Genomic DNA, 25,847 nt, shown 5'->3' with positions numbered 1-25,847 from the left:
ATTCACACACGCTGCTGCTCAGACCCCCACCCCACAAGCCTTCCCAATAACCCCCTGGCCTGAGCGGCTGGGGGTTTCCACAACAGGCACAGGGGCCCTGGCACCAGCTGGGAGGCTCCTTCTAGAAGAATCCCTGCCTCTTCCTCCAGAGGGCTAAAGAGCCAGAGCTGCTCCCACTGAGAAGAGGCAGAGGGAGGCCGGGGCAGGGCTCCCATTTGCTGAACGTGGCCCAGTCAGGCTGGGCTCTGCTCTGCCTGCACATCACCTCCCTGGGTCCTCACAAGCACCCCCACCCCCATCTATGGGAAGGCCACTCGAGGCTTAGAGCTGGCAGCCTGCATGAGCCAGATAGAGGGCAAGCGGGCTGCTGGCTGGGGTCTCCCGGCCAGGACATGGAGCCCGGGCCCTGGGAGGGAAGGGGTGTTCCCTCCAGCCAGCAAGTCATTAGGAGAACCCGAGGGCTGGGGTACACGCGGGTATCGGCACCCGGGCGAGACGGGAGTGCGGGAGGGCCCATGGAAGCCTCTAGCCCCCCACCCCGTGCCCAACAGGAAAGCAGCCCCCCGAGACAAATGACGACCCGGGACCAAGGTCCAGTCAAACAGCAGCTTTATTAGTGACGCTGGATTCCGTACACACCGTGCACGCGAGCATTCCCTCGGGAGTGCCTCCAGCGGGAGGGACGACACTGGAGTGGTATAAATAAAGCTTTGGTGTGTAGGTTTTCAGGAGAGCACAGGTTAACACTGCAAGACGAACACTTCACACAACACCAGCTCTCAATGTGGATTGGGTTTTTGGCCAAGGGGGTAAATTCTAAGTGACTAGACACCGGGGCCACCGCAGACCTGGCGCGGGAGGGGGCGCCTAGGGCTGGGGCTCCGCCTGGCCCTGCCGTTTTGCCTTCATCTGCAGGTACCGCCCTTTGCCTTCCTCAAAGCGCTTCTTCTCGTCCTCGGTCTCGGGCTGTGGACCACACAAAGACACAGGCAGGTTAGAGACGCCACGGCACCCCGAATGCGGGCCATGGCCTGGGCCCTGCCCCGGGGGGGCCCCCCGAACACCCCACCCCGGCTCTGCTGGCGGCCTGGGGCTACCCGGGGGCCAGGCACCGGCCCGGGGCCCCGCCTTCCTGCCAGGCGGCCGAGAAGACCCTGGGAAGGGGTCCCTGTACGGATGCCAGCGTCACGGGTGCCTCCCCGCCACCCTCCATGGCAGGTGGAATCCCAAGCCCAGTGCCTCTTTGATAATGAACCTTAGCTGGAAATGCACTTGATAAAACATGGGAGGGAAGGCCTAGAGCAGGGCCGAGTGTGAGGAAGGAAGGGGGTCCCCGCTGGGTCCAGTCCCAGGGAGTGCCAGCTGCTCACAGTCCCTGCCCTGAAGGGAAGTGGAGACAAGCACCGTGCCGGCTGGGTGACCTCCGGGTGGCCGCTTCGCTGGGCCGGGAGCAGTAGTGACGGCTGGGTGGGCAAAAGCCCTGGACGGCACAGAAGACCGGAAGAGGCGCCTCGGGTCCTGGTAGCCCCTTCTCTGCATTCCTTTCCTCTGAGCGACCTAAGAGGCCACGCGCCCCTCCTCGGGGGGCAGAGCCCCCTCACTGGCCAGAGGGAACGGGCCGGAGGCTGGGCTTTGCCCGGGAAGTCTCGGTTCGTGCCTGCCCACGTGGCAGGATTGGGAACGGCGCCCCCTTCCGCTCTCAAGAGTGGCCTGGCCGCTAGGCACGGAGACCACCGCAGCAGCTCAGGCGGTCACTTCCCGGGACCCCATCTGTCCCCCTGCACAGTTCTCTCTGGCCCAGCCCCGGCCAGGAATGCAGGTTTAAAGCGCTCTGCGGATGCCTCGGGGACATTTCCTTGCGGTACCCTGAGGGTGTCTGAAAGGCAAAGAAATGGGGCAGGTGCCCTCCATCCACGACTCGAGCCCCAGCAGCTATTTTTAGGCCTAAGTGTTTTACAGGCAAATGGTATATTGGCAAAAGAGAGAACAATCAGCTGGAAGATGGAGTGTCAGGTTAAGCCAAATACTTCCTCCCCCTCAGCCGCCTCTGAAATTGTTCGCTAAATGTCACCAGGTGTAAACTGTCAAAACCTCGTGGCTCGGAGCCAGCGGAACTTTCGGGTATTTAAAGAACTAGGCTCGTGCTCCTCGGAGTGGTTCCGGTGCCTGTTTGAAAAGCACACATGGAAAGTGGCTTTTCCAAGACACTTTATTGAGGAAGGCGGTCCTGCGGCTCTGGTTTTATCTCTGGTTGACTTTTTTTAAAGATGAAATTTGAGGCCATGCAATCTGACCTGAAAGAGCCCAGGGAGACAAAATGTTCTCTCCGTTAGAGCAGGCAGTGCTAACGGGGAGCTTCCTGGGGACAGGAGGGCTGGGGGCCCGGTCCCTGTTCCTGAAGGCACCCCACAAACACAAGGCCGCATCCAGCTGAGCCCGGCTTCTGTGCAGCCCAGGCGGGATGTGTCGGTCGGGGGCTTCTCCAACGCCTATGTGTGCGTAGGTCACCCGGGTTCTGATCCGGTGGGTCTAGGGCCCAGGGGCTGAGACGCATTTCTAATAAGCATCCAGGTGATATGTGGCCGCTGGCCTGTGGCCCACTCTGCCCCCCTCCATCCATCCCTGCACCAGATGGGGGACAGCCAAAGAGGCCAAGAATGCAAGGTCAAGGCCACTGGGCTGAAACACTTGGGGACCCTTCCCCCCCCCCCCCCCCCCCCCCCGTGGAACGTGCTTGGCGTGGCTGAGGAATCCTGTGACTCCCATCCATCTGCGGTGGCCAAAGGCCACGGCTTGGGAGGGTGGCATGGCTGGGCCCCTCCCGCGGGGGAGGGACTGTGGTCAGGTTTCCCACCTGCCTTGCAGAGGACCCGCTCATGGGCAGTATGTTTGGGTCCTGGAGCTGGGAAAGGGGACTGGATGAGGGGGAAAGCAGATGGAGAGACGGTGGGCTGGGCCATGTGCCGAGGGCCCTCCCTCCAGCTGGTAGAGTTCCCATCCCTGGGGCAGGGGAAAGAAGGCAAGAGGCTTGGGAAGAAAAGAACTTCTCAAAAGCAAAGGCCACGAGCAAGGCAGCGGGCTGGAGAGGGATGGCCCCGGGCTGTTTGCAGAGCCCAATGGAGCCAGGTCCTGCCTGATGTGAGGGGCCCGTTTCTCCAGCCCACCAGCGTTTCTGGAAACTGGCAGGTGTGGGATTCACGTGAGAAACTTGGTCTCCAAGTGCCCGGGTCACCAGCCAAGGGCTCTCAGGGCTCAGAAGAGTAGGGTGAGGTCCGGGGGGGGGGGGGGGCAGGAAGCAAACGGAGCCATCCTCTGGGGGGTCCTAGAAGGTGGGCAGAAATGGCCCACTGAGGTCAAGCCCCTGGGAAGCAGCACCACCCTCTGCAACCATCTCTCTGTCCATCTGTCCGCCAGTCTTTCCATAGCTCCCTCTGGGCCGTCCACACCATGCACTTCGGTTCTTTCCCTCGAGGACACGCATCATTGTTCCATTTGTGTTAATGGCGCTAGCTGCAAATCTGTAGCGGGAGTGGTCTCCATAGCCTCTGTGCCCCATCCCCAGCCTTGACGTCCCCACCTCTGGAAGGAAGATGTAGCATTCTTGACGGTTGCTGGCCAAGTGGGTGTGGGAAACTGAATGCTAGCTGCCGGCTCACAATAAACCGTGCGCACAGGGCCGCGGCTTTGAAGATCTTGACGTTACATAAATCTGTTCGACTTTGTTGAATCGGCGACCTCCCAAACAGATCTGGCCAAGGACCCCTCTTCCTCAGGAGCCGCACGACCATCTGGGGTTGGCCGAATGGCCAGGTGCTGCCTACGCTCTCCCGCTACCAGCACGTGGCACGCGCCTTCAGAGCTGTCCCCATAGCCCCGGAGGATGCCTAGATAGACCCTGGTCAGCGCCACCCGGCCTGTGGAATGGGCTGGCCCGCATCGGGACCCCCACCACACCGCACACCCTTCCTGGAGTGGCCTCTTCATCCTGCCCCGAAACCCCGCCCAGCCTCCTCTCTGGAGCCAGGGCGAGGGGCCGGCCAGTCTGGTTTGAATCTGGCTTTGCCGCTTGCCCGTCGTAAGGCTCGCAGACTCCTCCACACCGTCTTCTATAAAATGGACCCGTACCCACCCTACCGGGTTGCTGGGGAGACCAAAGTCCTGCTAGCCGTCCCCAACGAGAGACGACAGAGGCCCCCCGCCCACTTCACGTAGGAGTCCCATTTCCACGAAACCTTTAGGATAATCACGCCCACGCAGAGAACACGGGTTAGTGGTGCCAGGGGCTGGGGGAGGGCTGACGGCTGAGGGGTGCACTGTTTCTTTTGGGGGGGATGACGATGTTCTAAACTTGATTGTGGTGATGGCTGTGTGCCTCTGTGAACGCACTAACACCCACCGGACTGTCTACGGTACGTGAAAACCGTACGGTGTGTAATTAGATCTGCAGATGACCAGAGGTGACCACCCTCCTCACAGTTCACAGAAAATCAAGGAGAAGGTCCGGCACGGAGATGCCTCCCACCCCAGTCCTGGCACACAAGCGGGAGCAGCGCAGAGGAAACGCTCATTGAATTAAGCCCGGCGCTTTCCCTACAGCGGCCGAGCCAGCACGCATTCATTCATTCATGCATTCATTCCTCCCTCGTGCGCTGCTCTGGGCCAGGTGCACGGACCCTGTCTCGGGAGCCGACGGAGTAGCCGGCAACACGCAGAGGCGAGGCAGATTATCCGGTACGTCGAGAAGTGACAGTGACACGGCCGCACTACAAAGTCAAGCAGCGCGAGGGGGTCTCAAGGGCCAGGTGCTGCCGGGGAGACTCCAGAGTGGGGGGAGCAGCCGAGTGGGTGCCAAGGCACATGGGGGTTGGTGGGAGGGTCCCGATCCACGGAGGTGTGCGGGCCACCTGCCAACGGCAACCGCGGCTGTCCTCCCCATCTGGTCAGGCGAGTGGCGGTGACAGGGCCCGCTCAGCAGAGCGAGCCACCACGCACGGGAAGGGCCCCCTTGGGGAACAGCAGGGGCAGAGTCCCCGGATCACCTTGGGCACCTCATCTGTGGAGTGGGAAGCTCCTAGACCCTCCTGTCTGTGTGGTTACAAGGAGCAGGGGCAGCACCCATACCCTCTCCAACCCAAGGCCTCAACACAGTGGCCCCCATGAGCTGCCCGGGGAACCTGCCGCTGGGGCGGGCATCCATCTGGATGCCCTTCCGGGCCCTTCTAACACTGGGCAATGCTGGGGTTACGCTCAAGAGCCTGCTGCTGGGGCCACTGGTCCTGCAGAAACTGTGAGAAGGCAGGCCGGGCCCCCGGGGCCAGGTGTCTGTGGGGCAAGGGGCTGTCCAGAGTCCAGTCCACTGGTAAGAATAAGCCGGTGACAAAGGACAAACTGCATACACACTGAAAGACTCAGAGGCGATGATGCCGTCTCAGATTGGCCTCCACCGGCCCGGGTGGTGGGGTGGGCAGGGTATATACATGAGCAAGACTGGCCCCGTGTCGATAGCCACCTAAGGGTTCTTTCTTCTCTTTACTTTTGCATTTATTTTTCTATAATTAAAGGCAAAAAAAGAAAAACCAACTAGACCCATGAGGGCAGCTGCAGGGACCCCTTCTCCCTTCCGTGGGCACAAAGAACTTCAAGTCACACGCAGTCAGTTGAGGGACTGAGTCCCGCGTTGGAGGGGAGCTGCCCCTCCCCCCCCCCCCAGGCTCTATCTCCCTGCGGCCCCCTCGCCCGCCTCCCCACCTGGCACCTTCCTCCAGCCCAGAACCATATCCGCGGTGACCCGAGTTAACCCACGCGTCTGTGACAATATCCCTCCAACTGCCCAGGTGAACCTTGTGCGGTGACCAAGCGTGGAGCCCTCCCACCCCTTCTCCCACGTGGGCTGTGCACAGGGGGCCAACCTGGGGCAGTTCTCAGAAGTTCTCTGGGCAGCGGCTTCTAGGGATCGGCCTGCACTGAGCCCCGGCACGTGCCAGCACCACGCCAGCTCGATACAGTCTGCACGGCAACCCACAAGGAGCACCAAAGTCATTGCGGTTTCTCTTTCACCAACGAGGACCCCAGAGGGGGTGGGTGGCTTGCCCAAATGGCATCTGGTAAGCCGCAGAGCCTCGATTTGAGCCTGGGCCAGGCCATCCCATGCCAATGGGCGCTTATCCGTGGGCTCCCGGGCAGGCAATGGGGAATATTGTGACCCTCCGATGTTGCCCAGAATGAACCTGGAGGCCCCCAGGGTGAAGGCCCCTTCTTGAGCTGGTGCCAGCCTGCCAGCCTGCCAGGGGCCCAGGGTCAGGGGTGTGCTCCTGGCCCAGCCCCTCACTCCAGCCTCGGAGCTAGGCGCCTCCCCAAGAAGCTTCTCGAGCTCTTGTGGGAGATGGCGGAGGTGCGGTGCACTTTCCCTTGTCCGGCTCCGGTTCCAACACCCAGTCGCTCCCGTGAGGGTGAGTCCAACCCACGGGGCTGACGGGGCCCGGGTTTACCGAGGCACCACAAGCAGCCAGGGCATCTTCCAGATTTCCACAGACATGAGCAGTGTGCTGCCCTTCTGTCACATTCAGGGGAAGCCGGAGTTGGGGCTGTCGTCCCATGTTTCACCCCATGCTTCCCCTGCACTCACGAGGAATCCTCTCTCTAGTTCATCAACTTCAGGAACGTCTGTACAGACACATCAGAGTCGCGAGCCAGGGGAGCATCATGTTGGGTCCTCCAGTCCTAAGGGGGCGCTCACCCCTGGGGCCGTGCACGTGCAGGGTGGCACCCTGCTGGCCTCCCCTCACCCCCCTGGGCCCGACGTGCAGCTGTGATGATCCGGTCTAGCAAGGCTTTCTAGAGCTCCGGCTCCGGTCAGGCCTGAAGCCCGCCCTCCACCAGACTGCCCCCAACCACTGCAGCTACTTACCCCTCAGCAGCCAAGAGGCCATCGGGGGTTCCAGAATGTGTGTGCCAGAAGCTCTAGATGCTTCTCTCACTAGTTCAGTCAATGCGTGCCCTGAGGAGGGGCAGAGGCCGAAGCGCAGATGATTCCCGTCCACGCTGCTGGCACAAAGCACGGTAAATTCTAGCGTCCACTCGGTGGAGGGAGAGGCCAGTGCACAGCACCAACGTTCAATATTCCGCAGCGAAGTCATCAGCCGGGATCTGCCCTCAGACAGAACGAACGCTGACTCGTGATGGATGTGCGGGCAGCCGGCCAGCTCAGCGAGGCCTCAGAGGAAGGGGCCAGCTGAGGGCTCATCTCTCTTCTGGTCTCGGGATGACGGCATGTGCTGAATGTTCTGGGCTCTGTAGAGCCCCACCAGGCCTAGGGGCAGCGTCTGGCTGACATCAGGCATCGAGCACCCCCCGCCCCCGCCTCGTGAGCGCTGCGCCCTGTCCCCCGGCTGCCCAGGAAGGTGTCCAGCCAGGGCAGGGATTTATAAAGACGGTCAAGTCCCCTCACGGCCATCTGAGGGGGAGAGGGAAGCAAACAGAGGTGGGCAGGGCAGTGCTCGGCATTCTGTGGCGGCACCGCCCTGGCCCCGGGGCCAGAGGACGTTCGGCCGCCCCAGGCCGTGAGTTCCAACAAACAGCCCTCCCAGCCAAGTGACTAAGAGGGGCCACCGCTTCCCTGCCGGGTGTGAAGCTGACAGAACGAGACAGATGGCTGCCTGCGCGGCCCCCGCCCACGGCCCGGCTGCCGCCTCCCTGCATCCCGTCTCCCTCCATCCGGCAGAGTAAATAAATACATAAGTTGTTGGCTGTTGCTGTTTTTAATGGAGGGCTGGGGGCGGCGGGGAGAAGGAAAAAGCTCCTCTGCGGGAAACCACATTTGCCTTCAAGGGCCTGGAGCTGCCGGCGGGGAGAAGGGCACAGGACCACAGGCCAGCAGCGCCACAGCCCGAGCACACGCCCGCGCCTTGGAGGGGGGAGGCTCAGACCCGGTGCATCATCTCCCATGGGTGCGAGGAGGTGCCTGCCTAGTGGAGGGGACGGTGGAGGGGTCGTGAGGAAGCCAGGCTCTGGGCTGCAGGGATGGCCCCCAGCTTCCCAGGGCAAGGTTCTCACACCTGTCAACCAGCGACCTGAGGAGCTGAGACGGCCGGGTGTTCTCTGTACACGTGCCTGGGAGGTACTCGTGTCACAGACAGCCTCAGAGACAGAATGTGCCAACTCCCAGCACTGCCCGGAGAGGAGGGCGGACGGCTCCGGGGGTCACCTAAGGCATCAGGCCCTTTGGAACTTCACACCCAGCCAGAGACACGGGGGTCATTAGTGCCCCTGCCCCTCTGCTCAGGGAGCCCCAACGGCCCCCGCCCGCTGGCTGCAGGGGCCGCAGATCTGCGTCCTCTCCCTCCTGCCAGCCGCTGTCTTCCGGGCTCCTTTCCACCGGAGGAAAGCCTGTGGCTCTTGGAGCCTAACAGCGCAGACCAAATGTTTTCCAGTTTGCAATTTTCTGTGCCGCGAGCACACACATTTGGAACTTGGCACGGAGGGCGAGTGACTAACTTCCACTCGCGGTAAAATCAATAGCTTGTCCTTTTTGTAATTAACGAATGTCTGGTGCGAAGAGGGTTTCCAGTGGTGACAGAACAGCTTCCTGCGAGCCTGAGGGACACAGACGTTCTTAATTAGGAAGCCGTGCACGCTCCCTCTCCCGTCTTCATAATGGGAGACAGGAGGGGTCTGGGGACAATTGTGCAGGCAGTCAGGATGTCTTCTGATGACTGGGGCCACTCAGCATGGCCTCGTGGGGGGCCCCGTGTGTGGCCAGGCAGGGGTGAACTTGGCATCCGGGGCCCCTAGCCTGGCAAGCAGCTGTGTCCCCAGAGCGCGGCTGCACCCACAGATGCGACCTCAGCAGGCCGGGCGGGCAGCAGAGTCCCTCACCGCCCTGCCTGATGGCCCACGTAGGGGGCTCCCCGCGGCCGCCTCCAGTGATGGCTCCAACGGTGACATTGCCCGTGTCAGGGCCCCTCACCCGGCGGCACGGCTCAGCCTCAGGAACGACGGCTGTGCTGTGCAGAGTGGCCGTGGACTCCCCTCCGAGAGGGCCTGGGAGCTGGGGACATCGGGAAAGGCAGTGAAGGGTGACAGCTCTGGTACAGGAGGCAAAGCAGGACTCAATCATATCGGGCGCCTTCTCCTCAGCTTCACCCACGACACGGGCGGTGGTGGGGGTGGGGTGGGGGGCGTGGCGGTGGTCACAGCACTCACTCCTGAGCCAGCTGCGTTGACACGGCTGTCCCCACCGGACAGCCACGATAAAGATCGTAACTGCCATTCGCTGAGGCCGGGCCTGGCCCAGGAGGCATTTGCCGAATGAATGAATGAATGAACGAATGATCGAACAAATGGAAGAGCGAAACAAAAGAGCCTTGATTCCAAACTGGCGTGGTGTTTGTGCTAAAGATTCAAACCAGCGGCTTTGCTCCAATGACACGCAGTCAGACGCCTTCCGTTCCCAACCAACTCAAGAGCTCAGACCCCTGAGGGGCTCAACAGGAGCCCCCGGTGGTGACAAAGGCATGACGGGGAGTGTCCAGCGCACCTGGGCGTGGATAAAGTCCCCGAAGAAGCACCTCCCTCCGGCTGGCAGTTCCGACTCACTGTAGCCCGAGGCCGCGCGTGCGTGCAGGGAGGCCCCTCTGCATCCTTCCTACCACTGGGGGCTCCAGAGCCTGCTTCTCACCTGGACCTTTGAGTACAGGGTTCAGGAGTGTCCCTGGATTCACCGGGTCTTTGCCACCTTGCGGAGAAAGCACGGTGCCAGTAAGAAGCAGTGTTTCTTACACGATCAGGGGCAGGCGGGTCTGTGTTCCCCCGCGGGACGGACCGGCCATGAGCTTGTCCTGCTGAAATCCCCTTCCTCGGTCCTCCAGCCCTGGCCCCCGTCCGGTCCCAACCACCTTCACAGGCCTCTCCCCTCACTTATGTTCCAAGGTGGCCGCAGTGGAACCTGGGGCGCCCTGACCAGCGGGGGTCCCCTCCCTTTCCCCAGGAGACTGCACCTCGGCCAGTGTCGCCCACAGGCCTCCCCTCCTCCAGCCGCCTTCCTGGTGCCACCGGAGTCAGGCCTCACTGTGCCCTCCGAGAGCCTGCTTCTGGGTTCTCACACTCGAGAGAAATTAAAACAGCCAGGGGTCACCCGGATTTGAAAACATCACAACAAAGCAACGAGACCAATGTTTCCAGAGTAGAACCTACGAGCGTTTTAACAAGAAAAGGTGTATCATTGGTGCCGTGGGCCCTTCCTTTCGGGTAGCTGGCTGTTGAATGTTAATGGGAGGGTGGTCTCCAAAACACTTGCTGTTCCGGCAAAGGGCCCAAGGCGGACCGGCAGGGACACGGTGGGGCTTCAGGGGACATCTGCCGGCGGCACAGGTAAAGGCGGTTGGAGGAAGAGCAGAGGGGAAGGCCGCGCTGGCGGGGACTGCCCCCTCTCACCCACACCCCCGGTTCTCACAGGCCACTAGAAATTTCCCAGCACCAACCACTGAGGTGACAGGAACGGCTTGGGGATGGGGGCATTTTCCCACCACGAGACAGAGTCCCTGTGAAGCGTCCAGAACCAAGTGAGAGGAGGGATCAAGAAGCTTCATGAAGTCCAGTCCCTGACTCACCCCTGCGCAGGGAGGGGCAGGGAGAGGCAGCACGGAGCACAGGTTCCCTCGATAACGTGGCTTCTCACACCCTTACAGAACAGCACCAATCTTGCCGCACTACAGTACATCTGAGTTTCTTCAATTAGGGAGCGAGTGAGCATCATTCCAGGACATTGAGTGTCCAGGACGCTGAGGGGCCCCCACCCATGACAGTCCCCGGGTAAAGACCCACTTTCCTACAACCTGGGGAAGTGATGTGTGTTCCCTTGCTGCGTTGGGCTGTGCAGAGCAGGCCTGGCCGCGGTCAGGAGTGGCAGCCTCCTTAGCCTCCTTAGCTGTTGATGCTTCATCTCAAGGAATGGGGCCATCGGGAGGACCCCAGCCCCCTGCCTGCATGCCACGTGCCTGGGGTCCGGCTGGGCACGGATGTCCTCTGCAGGGCAAAGGAGCCGGGAGCCTCCCAGTTAGGTCATCTCTGGGACAATTCAGAGAGGTCCTGCAGAGTAATTGCTCAGCCCGTGATGGCTCCAGTGGGGAAACGGAGGCTCGGGGGCGGGAAGGGAGCAGTCGTGGCTGGGGCTCAAGGTCCTACACTAGGTCCCTTGGACCAGATCAGCCATGTGACTTCGGTCAAGTTACCTCCCATCTCTGTCACGGTCACCTGTCTGCAGGATGGCAACAACCGAGCCTGACCCCCAGTGTGGGGATCCGCCAGCCCTGAAGTGAGTCGGCACTCCGGGAGCGCTCCAGCTGTCACCTTCCCAGGTGACAGGGACTGGCCCTGCCTGGACACTGGCCTAGGGGGGCACCCCCGGCCCCTAGAGTGGGTGCTCAGTAGGCGCAGAAATGGCTCCCGCCTGAGCACACGTTCTCCCCGTTCCCCGGCTGGGGCGAGCCTCGCTCGGAAAGCAGACAGGCAGACTGTGCCTCACTGCCTCCTGTTTCAACCCAGAAAATACTTTCTTGTCACTTCAGTGGCTGACGACGGAGGCCTCTGCGTCTAGGCCCCGGCACGCTGAGTGACAGCCTGGTGAGCCGGGAGGCGAGAATCCACCAGCACCAGCCAAGGCCGTCTGCGGCGGGCCAGGCTCACTCGGTGGCTTGGGTTTTCTGGGAGCAGAGCAAACCGGCTTCATACCCTCCGCCCCATGTGACATGGCTCTGTAGTCGGGCCTCAGTTCGCTGGGGAAAAGGTTCCTTTTCCAGGGGCCCCTGGGTGGCTCAGTCGGTTAAGCGTCCGACTTCGGCTCAGGTCATGATCTCACGGCCCGTGAGTTCAAGCTCTGTGTCGGGCTCCGTGCTGACAGCTCAGAGCCCGGAGCCTCCTGTGGAGTCTGTGTCTCCCCCTCTCTCTGCCCCTCCCCTGCTCATTCCTGTCTCTCTCTCCCCCTCCTTCAAAAATCAATAAACATTAAAAATAATTTTTTTTAAAGAGCAAAGAGTCCTTCCCAAATGATCCACGAAGCAGCTGTATTTGAGGGTTCTCTCAAAACGTGCACTGCCTATGTGCCGGGCTGGGTTCCCCCTTGTCCTGCCACCCTGCCCCGTGTCGACACACCCCGGTCACCGCAGGCCAGCACACAGCACCCCTGACACCCCGCCCTCCACATTCTCCAGCCACACCTCCTGTCTCCCCGGGGCCCTTGGGGGCAGCAGCATCCCCATCTGAACCAGAGAACGGGAGGCAGGCGGGGGCCCCAGAACAGTGCTTCCTCCCTTCAACACAGAAATAATTTGGTTCTCCAGTTTCTAAAACGAAACTGAGACGAAGGAGGGTGCTGGGACCAACCTGGTGTCAGGTCCCCAGGAAGCCACCCTAGCGGTTGCCACCGTGTCTCTCTGCACAGGCCACCTTTCCAGCCCTGCTCAGGGCCATCTGGGGCGTGCCCTCCACCCCTGACGTCAGGGTGCATGGCCACAGACAGGCCTTCAGAGGCAGGCAGGGCAGCAGTGGGGCCTGGGCCTGGCGTCCAGCCCGGCAGCCCAGCTCCATACTCCACATCTGCCTCTTTAATGATTAGCCTGGAAAGTGCCGGCAGCTGCTGAGCACAGCCGCCCCAGAATAAAATATTCATCAAGAAAAACTCCAAACAGCAGCGCTGCCTTCCATGTCAGCCGGTCCCTGGGGATGGAAGCTAAAAATAGCTGACAAGGTGGGGGGGCAGAGAGGGGAGGAGGCCGAGCGCCCACCACGGGCACAGGCACGTAGGCTGTGCGGAGCACACGCGTGTTCTGGGAGACAGACGGCGCTGTGTCGGCGGGCCTCGAGTGCGCGCCACGCAGGACAGGCCGGGGCTCCCTCCCTGCCACGGGGTGGGCCCCAGGATGCCTCAGTGAAGAATCAAAGACCATCTTTAATTCTGGAGAGATAACAGCCTGGATCAACGTGAGGCCGGCCGGCAGGAAGACACGGCCATCGCTAGCTGCTGGCCCCTCAGGCTTAGGGGATTCGGTCACGTGCCCTTTGTTCAAACAAGTGTCTTTCCCCACCGTCCCGCTGCAACCCTGCCGGGCACCAGCACCTCCTCCTCTGGGCTGGCCCCCCACCGATGATGGACATCCCTGTCCCCCGTCACAGGTTTCTAGAAAGGGCACAGGCAGCTTTCTGCGCACACAGGCTGGCCCAGACCCGCGACTGTTTCCTATGTCCACGGAGGTCTTGGGTACCCACCCAGGGGGCTCCTTGACGGCAGGCCACTCTCCATGGGAGACTGGACCTCCGGGGAACCGAGGCCCTCCTCCCGGCTGCAGCCCTGGTCTCCCCAGCGGGCTGAGTTCTGGGGTGCCTGCGGCATGGGGGCAGCAGGGGCGGCCTCGGCACCTCCCATCAAGCCCACAGCAGCTGCCAGGCTCTGGAGCGGGCGAGCCTTACAACTCGGCTCTAGCTGGCACTTCGGACTGTGCCAGAAAACCCTGTCAATTTGCATTTGCTCAGAATGAGCCTTTGCAAGATGAAGATGGGCCGACTCCTTGCCTGTCCTTACTCTCCTACTCACCTGGGGAGGCCCACAGGCCCCTGGCCACCCCTTCAGCTGACAGTGGAGGAAAGGGCCCCAATGGTCCTGGGGCTGGGCCTGGCTGGGACCAGCTGGGTGGCCTTAGATGTGTTCCCGCCCCTTCTCTCCCGTGACAGGCAGCTGGCCACTGCCCCCAGCCCTCCGGGTCCCTGGTTCCTTTTATCCAGATAGTCTCTGGGAAATGGCTCCCCTCTCCCCAACCCCAGGCCCCCGTCCACAAGGCCACCGTGGAAGGAACCTACCTAGGGAACAACAGTGAATGCTGACCACCCCCCTCCTGCTTCTTCCCTCATGACCCCCGCCAGGAGGGCTCCAGAGGGTTCCAGGAAAGGACAGCAAACAGCAGCTGACAAGCGTGGAGCTCCTCGTATAAACTAGCGCACAGGACCCTCACCCACCCTCTGTGGCGCGTGCTGGGGCTGTCGCCATTGTACAGGGGAAGAAACGGAGGCACCCAGGAAGTAGGAGTGCGCCAGGGTCCCTGCCCCGAACCCTGGCAGCAGGATGCCCACACCCGCACGCGTGCCCTGACGGCGCGCGCGCGTCCGCAGCAGTGAGGGGAGGGAGCCCCTGTGGTGTTTAGGGACCGGCACTCGCCAAGTGTCCAGCGGGGCACTGACAGGCGGGGTGGAGGAATGTGGCTGGAGAAGCCAGCAAGCCCACGAGCCCCCACAGGCACCTTCCTGAGCCCCAGTCTGTGCTGGGGGTCCTGGAGTCACACATCGGGGCCGAGGGCGGGGCCGGATACCGAACGAATGCGTGTGCACCAGAGGATCCGAGGTGGTGCTGTGCGCCTGGAGGCGGTGTGGGGAGGGGAGAGGGTCACCGGGCCGTGGGGCGGGGGCGGGGGGGGTGGGGGAGGTGGGGTGGTCAGGCTTTATCTAGGGTGCGGAGGGAAGGCCACCTAAGCAGGAACTATCTGAGAAACCGTGGAAGGAGCTGGCTCTGCACCGGTCTGAGGGAAGGCATCCAGGCAGGGCAAGAGCAGGTACGAAGGCCCCGAGGCAGGAACGAGTCTGGGGGCTGAGGACAGAGCCTCACCGGACCCCGTGCTGAGGGTGCCAAGGAGCTGCCGAGCAGATTAGGCAGGAAGGGGGGAAAATCTGATTTTGTTTCAACAAATCCACTTGGCTCTAGGGTGTCAGACCGAGGGCGGCAAGAATGGAGGAGGCGGTGAGCCAAGGGCTGAGCGGGGATCCAGCCAGGGATGGGGCCCAGAGACAGCGGGTGTTGGGGGGCCGAGCAGGACAATGGACAGGGGGGCCAGGCGGGTTCCCAGACTCACTGAGAAAGGGACCACACACGTGAGGACGAGTGGGGTTTTGGGGGGAAAGTTAATGAGTTCAATTCAGGATAAATCACGTTTGAGGCGTGTGTGGAGACCCCAGAGAGACGCGGAGCTGGCAAAGTCAGCCGGGGAGCGAGCGGTGACCACAGCGATGCCTGCAGCACAGGGCCTGGACCCCACCGCCCAAGGATGGGGACGGGCACAGGGACCCGTCAGGGCCTGGTGTTTAGGGGCCACGGATGGATGGTCTGGACACGGCAGTCCTGTGTCAAGGGAGCACAGCGTTCACCGAGGCCTGGTGCGTGTGTCGGGTCGGGGAGACACGACGTGGTGTCCCTGGATCTGGCCGCCCTGCGGAGCCCGGAGGCCAGAGAGAAGAGACGTCAAGTATTCGCACGCGTGCGGCGGAATTCGGCATTTGGGATAAGGCACCGTGAGACATGGAAAAGGTGGGACACGGGTCTAGACCAGCAGCGGGCAAGGCCTGCGTTTGGGGCCACGAGGAGCAGGCAAGGTTCTGAGGAGACGTGGCCCAAGACCCAGAGACACGGGGCTGCAAAGGTCAAGGCCAGAAGTGGCCAGGAGTGGGGATCACGCACGTGGGCCGAGGGCCGGGTGGGGTGGAAGCCATCCTGCCAGCCTGGAGGGGGAGCCCGCAGAGCGGAAGGTGCGTCCCAGCCGGCCGGGCGGAGCGGGAAGCGTCCAGCTGACGAGGCCCACTGGAAATGGGGGGCTGGGGCCCGTCTGCCTGAGGGGGGGGCTCCCGCCCCAGCTCTTGCCTTCCTTCCTTTCAGCCTGGTTAAACCCCCTTACCCCTCAAGGCCAGGTTCACAGCCCTCCCCTTCGCAGCCGTCTCTGCTCTGTCATCGGAGACATCTCTTGACCCCACCTGACTCACTGGAGGCGCAAAGGCAAAGGGCCCTGTAGGCAGCCGAGGCTCCTGACGACACAGCCACGCCAGGGGCCTCACTGCCACGGCGGCTTTGGTGAGCCCCCCCCCACCTCCAAGCCTGAGTGCCACCCCCACGGGGCCTTGGGCGGGCCTCAGGCAGGCCACCAGCCAGGTGGTGAGGAAGCATGCGGGAGCCTGACTCCCAGCCCACGTGAGGAAGTGAGGTCTTAGCTGCAGCGTGTCCATCACAGAGTTTTCCGGTAGCTGCTCTTCTGGAGGAGCCACGGGAGCGGCGACTGTGGGGGCCGCCAAAGTGCCAGGCGCTCAGAGACCCCACCCCGCCCCCTCACCCTCACCCCACGGAGGGCAGGAAGCCCCGACCGCGGCCCCAGGATAAACCAGGAGCAGCCTGAGCAGAGGCTCCCCGCCCAGAATGACGGCAAGTCGTGTGCTGGACCCAAACCCAGGCGCCGCGGGACTGAACGTACGACCGTCCACAGGTGCCTCAGCCTTGCTGGCCCGGGGTGGGGGGAGGGGGGGACGGTCCTCAGCTGGTGACGGGGCGCAGAGGGCGTGCTAGCAGGTGCCCGGACACGCTCCAGGCAGGGCACTCACTGTGACTGGCCTTGCTAAGGAATTCGTGAGGCTTACTGCAAGACCGTCACTATCCTCCACGGAACTCTGGGAGCATCGTCCGCCCGTCCGTTCGTCTGTTCGATACACAATTACCGAGTATCTCCCAGCCAAGCATCCTCACCACACACCCACACCTTCCCCATTCGCCACCTTGAACCTCTGCTGCTTCTGGCTCCCTGACTCTCAAGCAGCCCCGTGGTCAGCACTGGTCAAGGTGCTGGGATTCCAGCTCCGGACCCTTCGGTGCTGTGGTGGCAGCCCACGTGTGGGGTTGCGTGACAACAGCCCAGCCCAGACACCTGCCATCTCTCTCTGCATGCCCGGGGCAGAGCCTGGCCAGGCGGCCGAGGCAGGGAAAAGGTCATGAGGCCCCGATGCCCAGCCCCGTGGCATAGGGGTCTGGCCCGGTCCCCGTCGAGCAGGACGCACAGGCTACGGCTCCTTGAGAACCTGTCCCTCGGGAGGGTCCTCGGCCCCATTTTAGCTTGTGTGCACAGCACTAGGAGCTCCGGGGCGCCGTCCTCACCCCCAAGAGAGGACTCCCGGCGCAAAGAGCTGGTGAGGAGGCCGCCCCTGCCCCGTCTGCATGGACAGGGGAAGCCCCTCACATTTGAGGGGCGGCGCAGCCAAGGACGCCTGGCCAGGGGGCAGCCAGGCCGGGGCCCTGCTCCCCAGAAGGGGCTCCCTTGACTCAGTCTCTCCCGGGCGCCCAGCAGGGCAGGCGGTCACTCACCACGAGCTGGGGCACGGGCAGCGACTTGCCCTCCTGGCTCAGGGACACGTAGGTGAAGAAGGCGCTGGCTGCCCGGTAGCGCTTCTGCGAGTTGTCCACCACGGGGTCGGCGTCCACCAACACCTCGATTTCCATGGACTTGTTGCTCGTGAAGGTCATGCGCCCGGAGATGGTGATGACGCACCCTGCAGAGCACACAGCGCGTCAGCGGAGGGCACAGGCGGGGCGGCCGGGCCGGGTGGGGAGGGCACAGGCATCGGGGTTACCGGGGGCGTTAGAAGACGCCTGGTTACGCGACATCACTCTAATGCTACGAGGACGTACAGATGACGAGACATCACAGCGCCTCATTAGTAGCGGCCCCTGAGCGGTCACCTTTCTCGGGAGCAGGTGTTCACTTTTGGCATCTAGGTGAGCAGTGAGCTGAGGGGTCACTGGCCCCCTGCCCAAGCGTGGGTCTGTGCCCCCGGGGAGGGGCAGCGTCTGCTGGAAGGATGCCGGGGACACGCCTGCCCGAGGGCAAGGCCCCAACCTGCTTTCAGGTGGCTGCACGGTGAGCTGGCTCCGTCCCTCTGGCAGGAGTGTCGAGGCCGAGTCAACCACACTGTCTACACTGTGCCCTTACTGGTGCCACGCGGCTGCCCCACCGTGTTGGGCCAAGCGCCACCGAAGAACCTCCTTCTACCTCCCCTGGTCCCTTCCGTGCTCCCCAGCCATTGTTCCTGATGCTGGTCTAGTGGCAGCCTCGAGTGCTTGGTAGGGCCAGCCGTCACGGTGACCGTGGTCCTACATCCCCCAGAGCCACTGTGCGCACTTCGGGCCCTGCCCTCCTACCCTTCTGTCCAGCAAAACTACATCTGCCCTGCCAGGCTCTCCGTCTCTCCGTGAGGCTTGCTCACGGGACCAGAGCTCTCCCCCGAGCCGCAGCCACTGCCTTCCCACAACACACCCATGGCTCTGTCCCTGGTCAGAGTCCCCAGGTGCTCACCACCTGTCTGTACCAGCGTGGTTTCGCCTGTTGATTATGATAAAGTCCAAAGCCATACGTTCCCATGACACCATGCCAGGTGTCCCTCTCTCTCGACTTCAGCCCAACCTCCCTGAGCTCCCCATGCCCCTTGGGTCACGAATATCCACCCTGGCAGCTGCTTCCTAACCTACAGTGGCTCTCCTGTTCGTGGGCCCTCACCTACCATCTAGCCTTGGCCCTGTATCTCCTGGAGCCCAGTCTTTTTCCTATAAACAGACTTGACTTGCCTCACAGGGTAACTACGGGGAAGCACGAGACGGGCCACATGCTGACCTTGGGCCCAGTCGTTATTATCGCCAGTGGTGGTGCTCTGGACCATGAGACGGCGCTAACCCTCGGGGACATCCAGGCGAAGGGAATATGCATGGCTTCCCCTCCACCAACATGTAGCCACAAGGGCTCCCCGACCCCCACGCCCCAGCACGGCCTCATTCCGGGCTGGGTTCAAGGAAATCCCTGCCCAGGTCTGGCATGTAATGTTGAGTCCTGCTCCCTGGAAGTGCTGGCTGTGGGGACCTTTGAACAACCCCGGGGGAGCCCCGACATCCTAGCTCCAAGGAGACAGGCCCCACAAGACATGTTTAAAGACCCAGGAAGACGGACAAGTCAAGACAGCGTGGTGACTGTTAGAGGTGAGTGTGTGGGCAGACCAGAAGCAGGAGCAGTTATTCCATGTTATAAAGTACCAGAATGTTCCATGCCACATTCAGTTTCATACTTACAGGGAGTGCTTCATGCCGTGTACAGCCATTTCCGGGAGGGAAGGAAGGCCACATGGTCAGTGACAAGTGGCACTATGTGAGCTACAAGGGTAGAGTCGTGAACAGAGCACTCAGCATACACCTGTGCTGGGCTGAGACCAGGGAGCAGCACGTCAGGGTCAAGCGTCAGCGGGCAAGTCCTCCTGCCCTGGACGGAGCTGCCTATGTGACCAACAGGGACAGGCCACCCATAGGCTCGCCAGGCCCTGCCTGAGTTATGGGAGCCTCAGCACCCAGTGCACATGCAGGGCAGGTCGGGGGGGTATAGATGCCTCTCCTGGGGTCCCTTCTATCATATGTCCCCTCCACCCTCTGAGAATCTGTGCTTGCCATGTGTTCTCCAGAGAGAAACAGAACAGACTGATTTTGCTTAAGATTTCAGGGGTTCAGGAGACCCCTGAAGTGTCCTATCGTCCCCAAGTTGAAGGCCATGGGTTTTTTTTTTTTAAGTTTATTTACTTCTTTTGAGAGAGAGAACATGTGCACACATGTGCATGTGAGCGGGGGGAGGGGCAGAGGGAGAGGAAGAGAGAGGATCCCAAGCAGACTCCGAGCTGTCAGCACAGAGCCTGACTTGGGCCTCGATCCCACGGACCGTGAGATCATGACCTGAGCCGAAATCAAGAGTCCTATGCTTAACTGACCGAGCCACCTGGGCACCCCAGAAGGCCTTTTTTTTTTTTTTAATTTATTTTTTATGAAAAAAAAATTTTTTTTAAATGTTTATTTATTTTTGAGAGAGACAGAGACAGAGCTCAAGCCGGGGAGGGGCAGAGAGAGAAGAAGACACAGAATCAGAAGCAGGCTCCAGGCTCTGAGCTGTCAGCACAGAGCCCGACGCGGGGCTCGAACCTACGGACACTGAGATCATGACCTGAGCCAAAGCCCTACGCCCAACCGACTGAGCCACCCAGGCGCCCCAGAAGGACATGTACTGAACGACCCCATAGGTGCACATGTTTGGAGGAGGGTCACGCCCTGTGTCTGAGCGCACCTAGCACGAAGGAGGCACCCCAGACATGTCTGTGGGTCTACCACACCCAGCCAGGGGCTGTGTGACTTAAGGGGACCCGCTCACCTCCAGGGACCACCACTCCTATCTCATGTGGCCAGAGGTCACCCGGGGTGGGTGCTCACAGCCCAGAGAGTGGTGACAGCAGCCATCATGTGCAGGGTACTGGGAGACCCAGCACAAGGCTCAGCCTGGGCTGGCTCCCCCTTCCTGCCGATTCCTCGAGGCTCGTGCAAGGTGGTTTCTCACTGGATCCTAGAGGCCCCTTCACCACACGGAGGCCGGGCAAGGCTGGAGAGCCACCGTGCCGACGTGGTTTACTGGCGAGCATGGGGCTTGGACACGAAGCCAGAGGCATGCTGCCCGAGTGGAGGCCAGGATGCCCAGAGATCTCACGGAGATGGGGCGGTGAGGCTCTTTCCCACAAGGTCTGGCTCATTCCATCTCTCCCCCAGTACAGGGGCAGGACCACCCGAGACCGGGAAGGACCCCAGCCTGTGCTCCCGTCCACCTCAACTTGCCTGGGAAACTGCAGAGAGGGGGGCCTACCGGGCGCAGCAGTCACATGCTCAAAGGCTCTCCGTAGGGGGCAGCGGAGGCCGAGCGTCCAAAGCACTGACACATTGCCTGGGGACTTTTCCACTAGGTCACACGTCCAAATCCACCCAGAGAGTGGCTTGTTTATTTAAAAGACCAGGCATGGGGCACCTGCGTGGCTCAGTCGGTTAAGTGTCTGGCTCTGGGTCTCAGCTCAGGTCATGATCTTATGGTTTGTGAGTTTGAGACCCGCGTCAGGCTCTACACTGGCAGTGCAGAGCCTGCTTGAGATTCTGTCTCTCCCTCTGTCCCTCTCCCTCTCATGTGTGCATGTATGTGTATGCACATGCACGCGTGGGTGCTCTCTCTCTCAAAAAAATAAAAAAGACCAGGCATGACCAGGTCAAGGGGGAAAACGGCACCTGCTGCTGGTGCTGGGTGCCACAAGCCCACCTAGGACAGGCTCCTGGTGTCAGGGCCTCTCTCCTGGCCTGGGGGACGGAGGCCAGGAGGGCGCACGGAGTAGTCCTCTGAGCTGCTGAAGTGAGAACGGCCAGACGTTCCCAAAAAGCGTCTCCATGAAAGGCAGGCTCTCTGAGGCCCGGTGCGAGCCCTGGGTGGCCGGCCATCCCCACAGGCTGCAGTGGCTGGGGAGGTCCCCGGGGGCAGGCAGCAAGCCGGGAGCCACACTGTGCTGTGGCCTCATCTGCAAACAGGCACAGGAGTAACGTCTCTCGGGGAAGTTGAGGAAATGGTGGGCTGCAAATGTGGCCACGGGGAGGTCACCTCCCCACGTTAAGTATGTCATGGGGATGCAAGCCCGGGACAGAAATTTCCGGTAAGGTCTGAGTGTCCTTCCCTAACAGTCCTCCAGGAAAAGCCACCTCAAACCAAGCACAGAGTGAGCCCACACAACGCTGTTAGTGTCTCGGGTGGAGATTTGTACCAACGTGGCGATAAGAAGTCAAGGTTAAAACAAATAGCGTTTCTCTTTTTCTGTAGCAGGTGCATTTACACTGGCCAAGATGCCACTTCTAACACTGTCTAAATAAATACAACGGGCTACTGCATCAGCAAGAGAGATTTTACGTTTTCAGCCTGTGGGGAGCACAGGGTAACCGAGCCTTAAAACCCTGCCCTTTCTCTCCGGGTTCCAGGACGTCAGCAGCTCTGCCAGACCTGACACTGAGATGTGACCGCAGCAAGAGTGGACCCTGCAGAGGAAGGCCTGGGCCACAGCTCAGCATCCCCAGCACGCAAGCTTGGGCCGAGAGGCCGGGACTCAGCGGCGCTCACCGGGTCCCGGGACGTCGGTACACAAAGTCCCCTCCGGACCCGAGTTCCAGCACCAACTCTCTGTAAGAGGCTGAGATTTGCCTGGAAGCTCGTCACCTCTGTCGCCTCATTGCTAATCTCCCAAACCTCAGAGGTACCTGGTAGCAGCAGCTGGGGGGCTTGGGAAAGACTGAGGGATGCGTCCTCTCATGCTGCCCCGAAACCCCCAAGAGCTGACCCCCTTGTCGTTCCCCTGTGTTATCTGTGAGAGTCCTGTCTACAGAGCTTATAGGCAGAGCTCAGAAATGACCTGTGTCAAGTGGAATGAACCGACTTGGACTGCAGGTACAGCAGTGGCCCCGAAAGATGTCTTAATCCTCTGAGCCTGTGAACTATGTGACCGTCCGTGGCAAAGGGGCTTTACAGATGTGGTTAGGTTAAGGATCCTGAGATGTGGCGACCAGCCTGCACTATCCAGGGGGGCCCGATGTCCTCACAAGGGTCGTCCTAGGCAGACGAGGGGGCAGGAGCGGAGGGTCAGAGAAATGCTACCCTGGTGGCTGTGGAGATGGTGGAGGGGCCACAGGCCAAGGAAGGCAGGAGGCCTGTGGAAGGTGAACAGGCGAGAAACGGATTCTCTCCCAGAGCCTCCGGAAGGAACGGGCCTGCCCCCTGCCGACTCTGTGGTGTTATCCCAGAGACCCGGGTTGGACTTGGACCTCCAGAATTGGGACACAGCAGGTTTGCTGTCCCAGCCATCACATTTCTAGTAAGCAGTCACGGCAGCCACGGAGAATTAATACAGCTATCCACACAGACGCTACGCTGGGTGACTTGAATGTAAAATCCAGTTTCTTGGGGCCGCTACTGACACTGCATCGTTAGTGACTATAAAATCAGGGGGGTGACACTTATAAAGCTCAGAGCATATTATTTTGAAAGGATCTTATCATACATTTCTAGCACTTAACGTGACCTTTCCATGTTTGAAGCAGGTACGACAACACAAAGAGTCTAGAAACGTGAACGAAGTTCCAAGTAAAAACAAATGAATCCCAAAGACAATGGGGCCAGGGTCCCGGCAGCCACACAGCCCCAGACCCAGTGGGCTTCTGAAGGGAAGTCAGTTTGCTGTTGCATCCAGGGCCAGGGAAGTCAATACCTGCGGTTAGTTTGCTAAAAAGTATCCGGCCAAAACGAAGGGACGGGACTGTCACGACTGTCAACTGTCTTGTAGTTTGCACGTTTCGGCCGTCCGTGTGGCGGTGCAACCATCGGATAGATATCTAACCGAAGCTGGAGCTTCTGTGAAATTCCTCTTGTGAATTCCCAGAATAAAGCGGAGCCCCCTGCGTACCACCAAGAGGCGGGCCCTGCCCGGGGAACCCCAACCAGGCCCCTGAGGTCTGAGCAAGTGTCCCTGCAGATGGCGTGCAGAGAGCACCCTGGGACCACAGGCGGCCTCGCGGGGAGGCTCTGCACCCAGATCTGTAGTGAGCCGCGGGGTCGTGGGGCCCTGCTCAAGGGGGCTCTGGGGCACCCGGCTTTGGGCTGACTGTCTATATGACTGTAGGGTTGATGGAAATTCCTCCCGGAACGTCAGACACCGGGGACGGAGTCCAGAAGGTCCAGAGACCAGCACTGCCCAGAACTTCCGGCGATAGTGGGATGTCCTTGCTCTCTGCCGTCTGATGCGGTGGCTGCCGGCCACACGTGGCTACTGAGCACTGGAAATGTGGCAGGTGCGACCATTTTCCATTTTGCTTACCTTTAATTAGGAGGCAAAGAGCCATGTGTGGCCAGCAATTGTTGCGGGGGACGCACAGGTGGGTGCTTCCCCCCCACCCCCCCCCCCCCCCCCCCCCGCAAGGCAAAGCCCCGCAGGCAAAGCCCGACTGGCACTGGAGGCAGGAGGCTAAGGTGCCTGCCTCTGTCTCAGTTCAGTGGGAAAAGGGCCCCGGGCCAAGGCCAAGGCCAAGGCCAAGGCCAGTGCCAGGGGCCGGACTCCCCTGACAGCGAGGACGCTCAGCCACGTTTTCGAGAGGCTGGAGAAAGCCAGGAGGTCCACGCACAGCTGTGTGGGCCGGCTGCCACTCGGGCGGCCGAGGGAGCGTCAACGGTGAACGGCGCTGCACGTGACTGTCCAGGGGGGAAGCTCAGCACCGCCGAGGTGATGCCTGCGCCCGGACGGCCTGCCCTCCCGGCTCTGGAAGGGAGCAGCCCTGCCGCACGGGCGGTTTCCGGATGGGAAAACTGGGGATAAGTATAGTTCCTGGGCCGCGGGGCAGGCACAGCCTACGCCCCGCCAAGCGAGGTGTAAATCACCCTTGCGACCCCAGCTCCTCTGTTCCCGGAGCAGGGCTGAGCCGCCTGGAGTGGCGTGGCCCAGGGGGGCCGGCAGGTGCCCGGCCCCACCTCCCAGAGCCACTGCCGCCGCAGCGCAGCGGGGCCTGCGGGGATTCGGAAAAGAAAACAGAGGAAAAGAAAACAGAATAATACAAAGTCGCTCTTACCACAGCTGCGGGGCTGCCAAGCACTTCAAATGACAAGAACAGCTCATCGCTCAAGCTCCAAAAAGAGCAGGGACAGTGTAGCTTTCTCAGAAAAGCACGGACATGGCGAAGTAACTTTGGCATTTCTTACATAACCGCTTTGCATCCCAAAGCATTTTCTAGACCATCCCTCACTTCCCACCCAAGAGTCTGGGGACGCGGCTTCTCCACAACACAGCTCCAGCTTCAGGCTTTCCTGCCCACGGCTTCCCAGACCATGGCATCAAAGGTAACAATGTTCCTCTTTTACTTCCCTTCACAGCTGCCTTGGCATTCTAACGTCTCAACTTAAACAAACAAACAAACAAACAAATCAGCAATGGAGCAAGCGACCCAATAAAAATAAGTCCCCGGGGACCGCTTTTAGACGCCTGACCTCCAGAACCGTAAGAGAGGGTGCGAACCTTCTAAGCCACTGGTTCTGTGGTGAGACATTACAGCAGCTGCAGGGAGCTCACAAACAGGCTGCGTGCCTGGCTGGCAACGTGGCGACATTTCTGGGCTTTTCTCCACTGCGTCAGATCAACCTTCAGAGGGTGGGGGACGCCCCTCCCGGGGGGGGGGTGGGCGGCCTCTTACAGCTGCGTCCTCCAGGGCTGTGCGTCGCAGAGATGGGAGGTGGCACGGCCCTGGGGGCTGGGCGCTGGCTGTGGACAGTGGCCACACCGTGACCACAGCCCTGGGGTGTCCACCGGCTCCGTCGCCTACATGCGCCTTTTCTGTGAAATATCAGTACTTAAAAAATGGTCCTTGGGGGCACCCGGGTGGCCGAGCCCCGTTAAGTGTCCGACTCTTAGTTTTGGCTCAGGTCCTGATCTCACGGTACACGAGATCGAGCCCCGCGTCAGGCTCTGCGCTGACATCACAGAGACTGCTTGGGATTCCCTCTCCCTCTCTCTCTGCCCCTCCCTGCTTACTCTCTCTCTCTCTCTCTCAAAATAAAATAAACTTAAAAAAAAAAATAGTCCTTATGCTGATCTCATTTCACACTCGACTCAGGAACGAGTTAGTTCAGTGCCCAAGAAAAAGGAGGGCAGTTCCATGTTCTACACTATAGTGTTGCCATTTTGTCATTTCCACACGTCTGGGTGTTGGGGCTGACCCCACCTCCTGCCACGCATGGGAACGTCACTGGTCCCTCCTCGGTGCCCCCATGCCGGAGAAGCGTGGGGCCTCAATTCTGTTCCGGGGGGGCTGCCCTCAGGTGTCAGGTCCCCGGGCTGGGTGCTGACTTTCCCGCTGTCTCTTGCAAGGGAAGGACTCACATTCATGTGGGGAAAGGGGTAGCGTGGGGCACAGATTTTACCCACCTCACCATTTTGTGAAAGGGGAAGTGAGCTAGCATCTACCCGGAACCAAGCTGTTAGGAGAGAAAGCATTGTAACGGGCTGAACAGTGGCACCCCAAAAGGTAAGTCCGTTCAGAACCTCACAATGTGACCTTGCTGGGAATAAGGGTCTTTGCAGATGCCCCAGAGTCAAGGATCTCAGGATGAAATCCTCCTGGATTCTCTGGGTGAGACTCA

The 25,847-nt window shown here is 61.0% G+C and overlaps 1 protein-coding gene across 5 annotated transcripts in view; it reads right to left on the bottom strand.

The window, feature by feature from the left end:
* Positions 1 to 592: 592 nt before the first annotated feature.
* Positions 593 to 25,847, bottom strand: part of ACOT7 (acyl-CoA thioesterase 7) — a 101,221-nt gene continuing 75,966 nt past the window's right edge. For all 5 annotated transcript variants that reach the window (XM_078452507.1, XM_078452503.1, XM_078452505.1 and 2 more), the window contains exons 8-9: positions 17,156 to 17,340; positions 593 to 966 (exon numbers count right to left, since the gene is read on the bottom strand). In XM_078452507.1, coding sequence (XP_078308633.1) covers positions 868 to 966; positions 17,156 to 17,340 — 284 coding nt within the window. In that variant the 3' untranslated portion in view covers positions 593 to 867. The remainder of the gene's footprint in view (positions 967 to 17,155; positions 17,341 to 25,847) is intronic.

The sequence above is a fragment of the Panthera onca genome, chromosome C1 (genome assembly GCF_046562875.1).
Source record: "Panthera onca isolate mPanOnc1 chromosome C1, mPanOnc1 haplotype 2, whole genome shotgun sequence".
Lineage (NCBI taxonomy): Eukaryota > Metazoa > Chordata > Mammalia > Carnivora > Felidae > Panthera > Panthera onca.
Note: the sequence above shows the minus strand (reverse complement) of the source record. Positions and strands in the feature narration are given on the sequence as shown.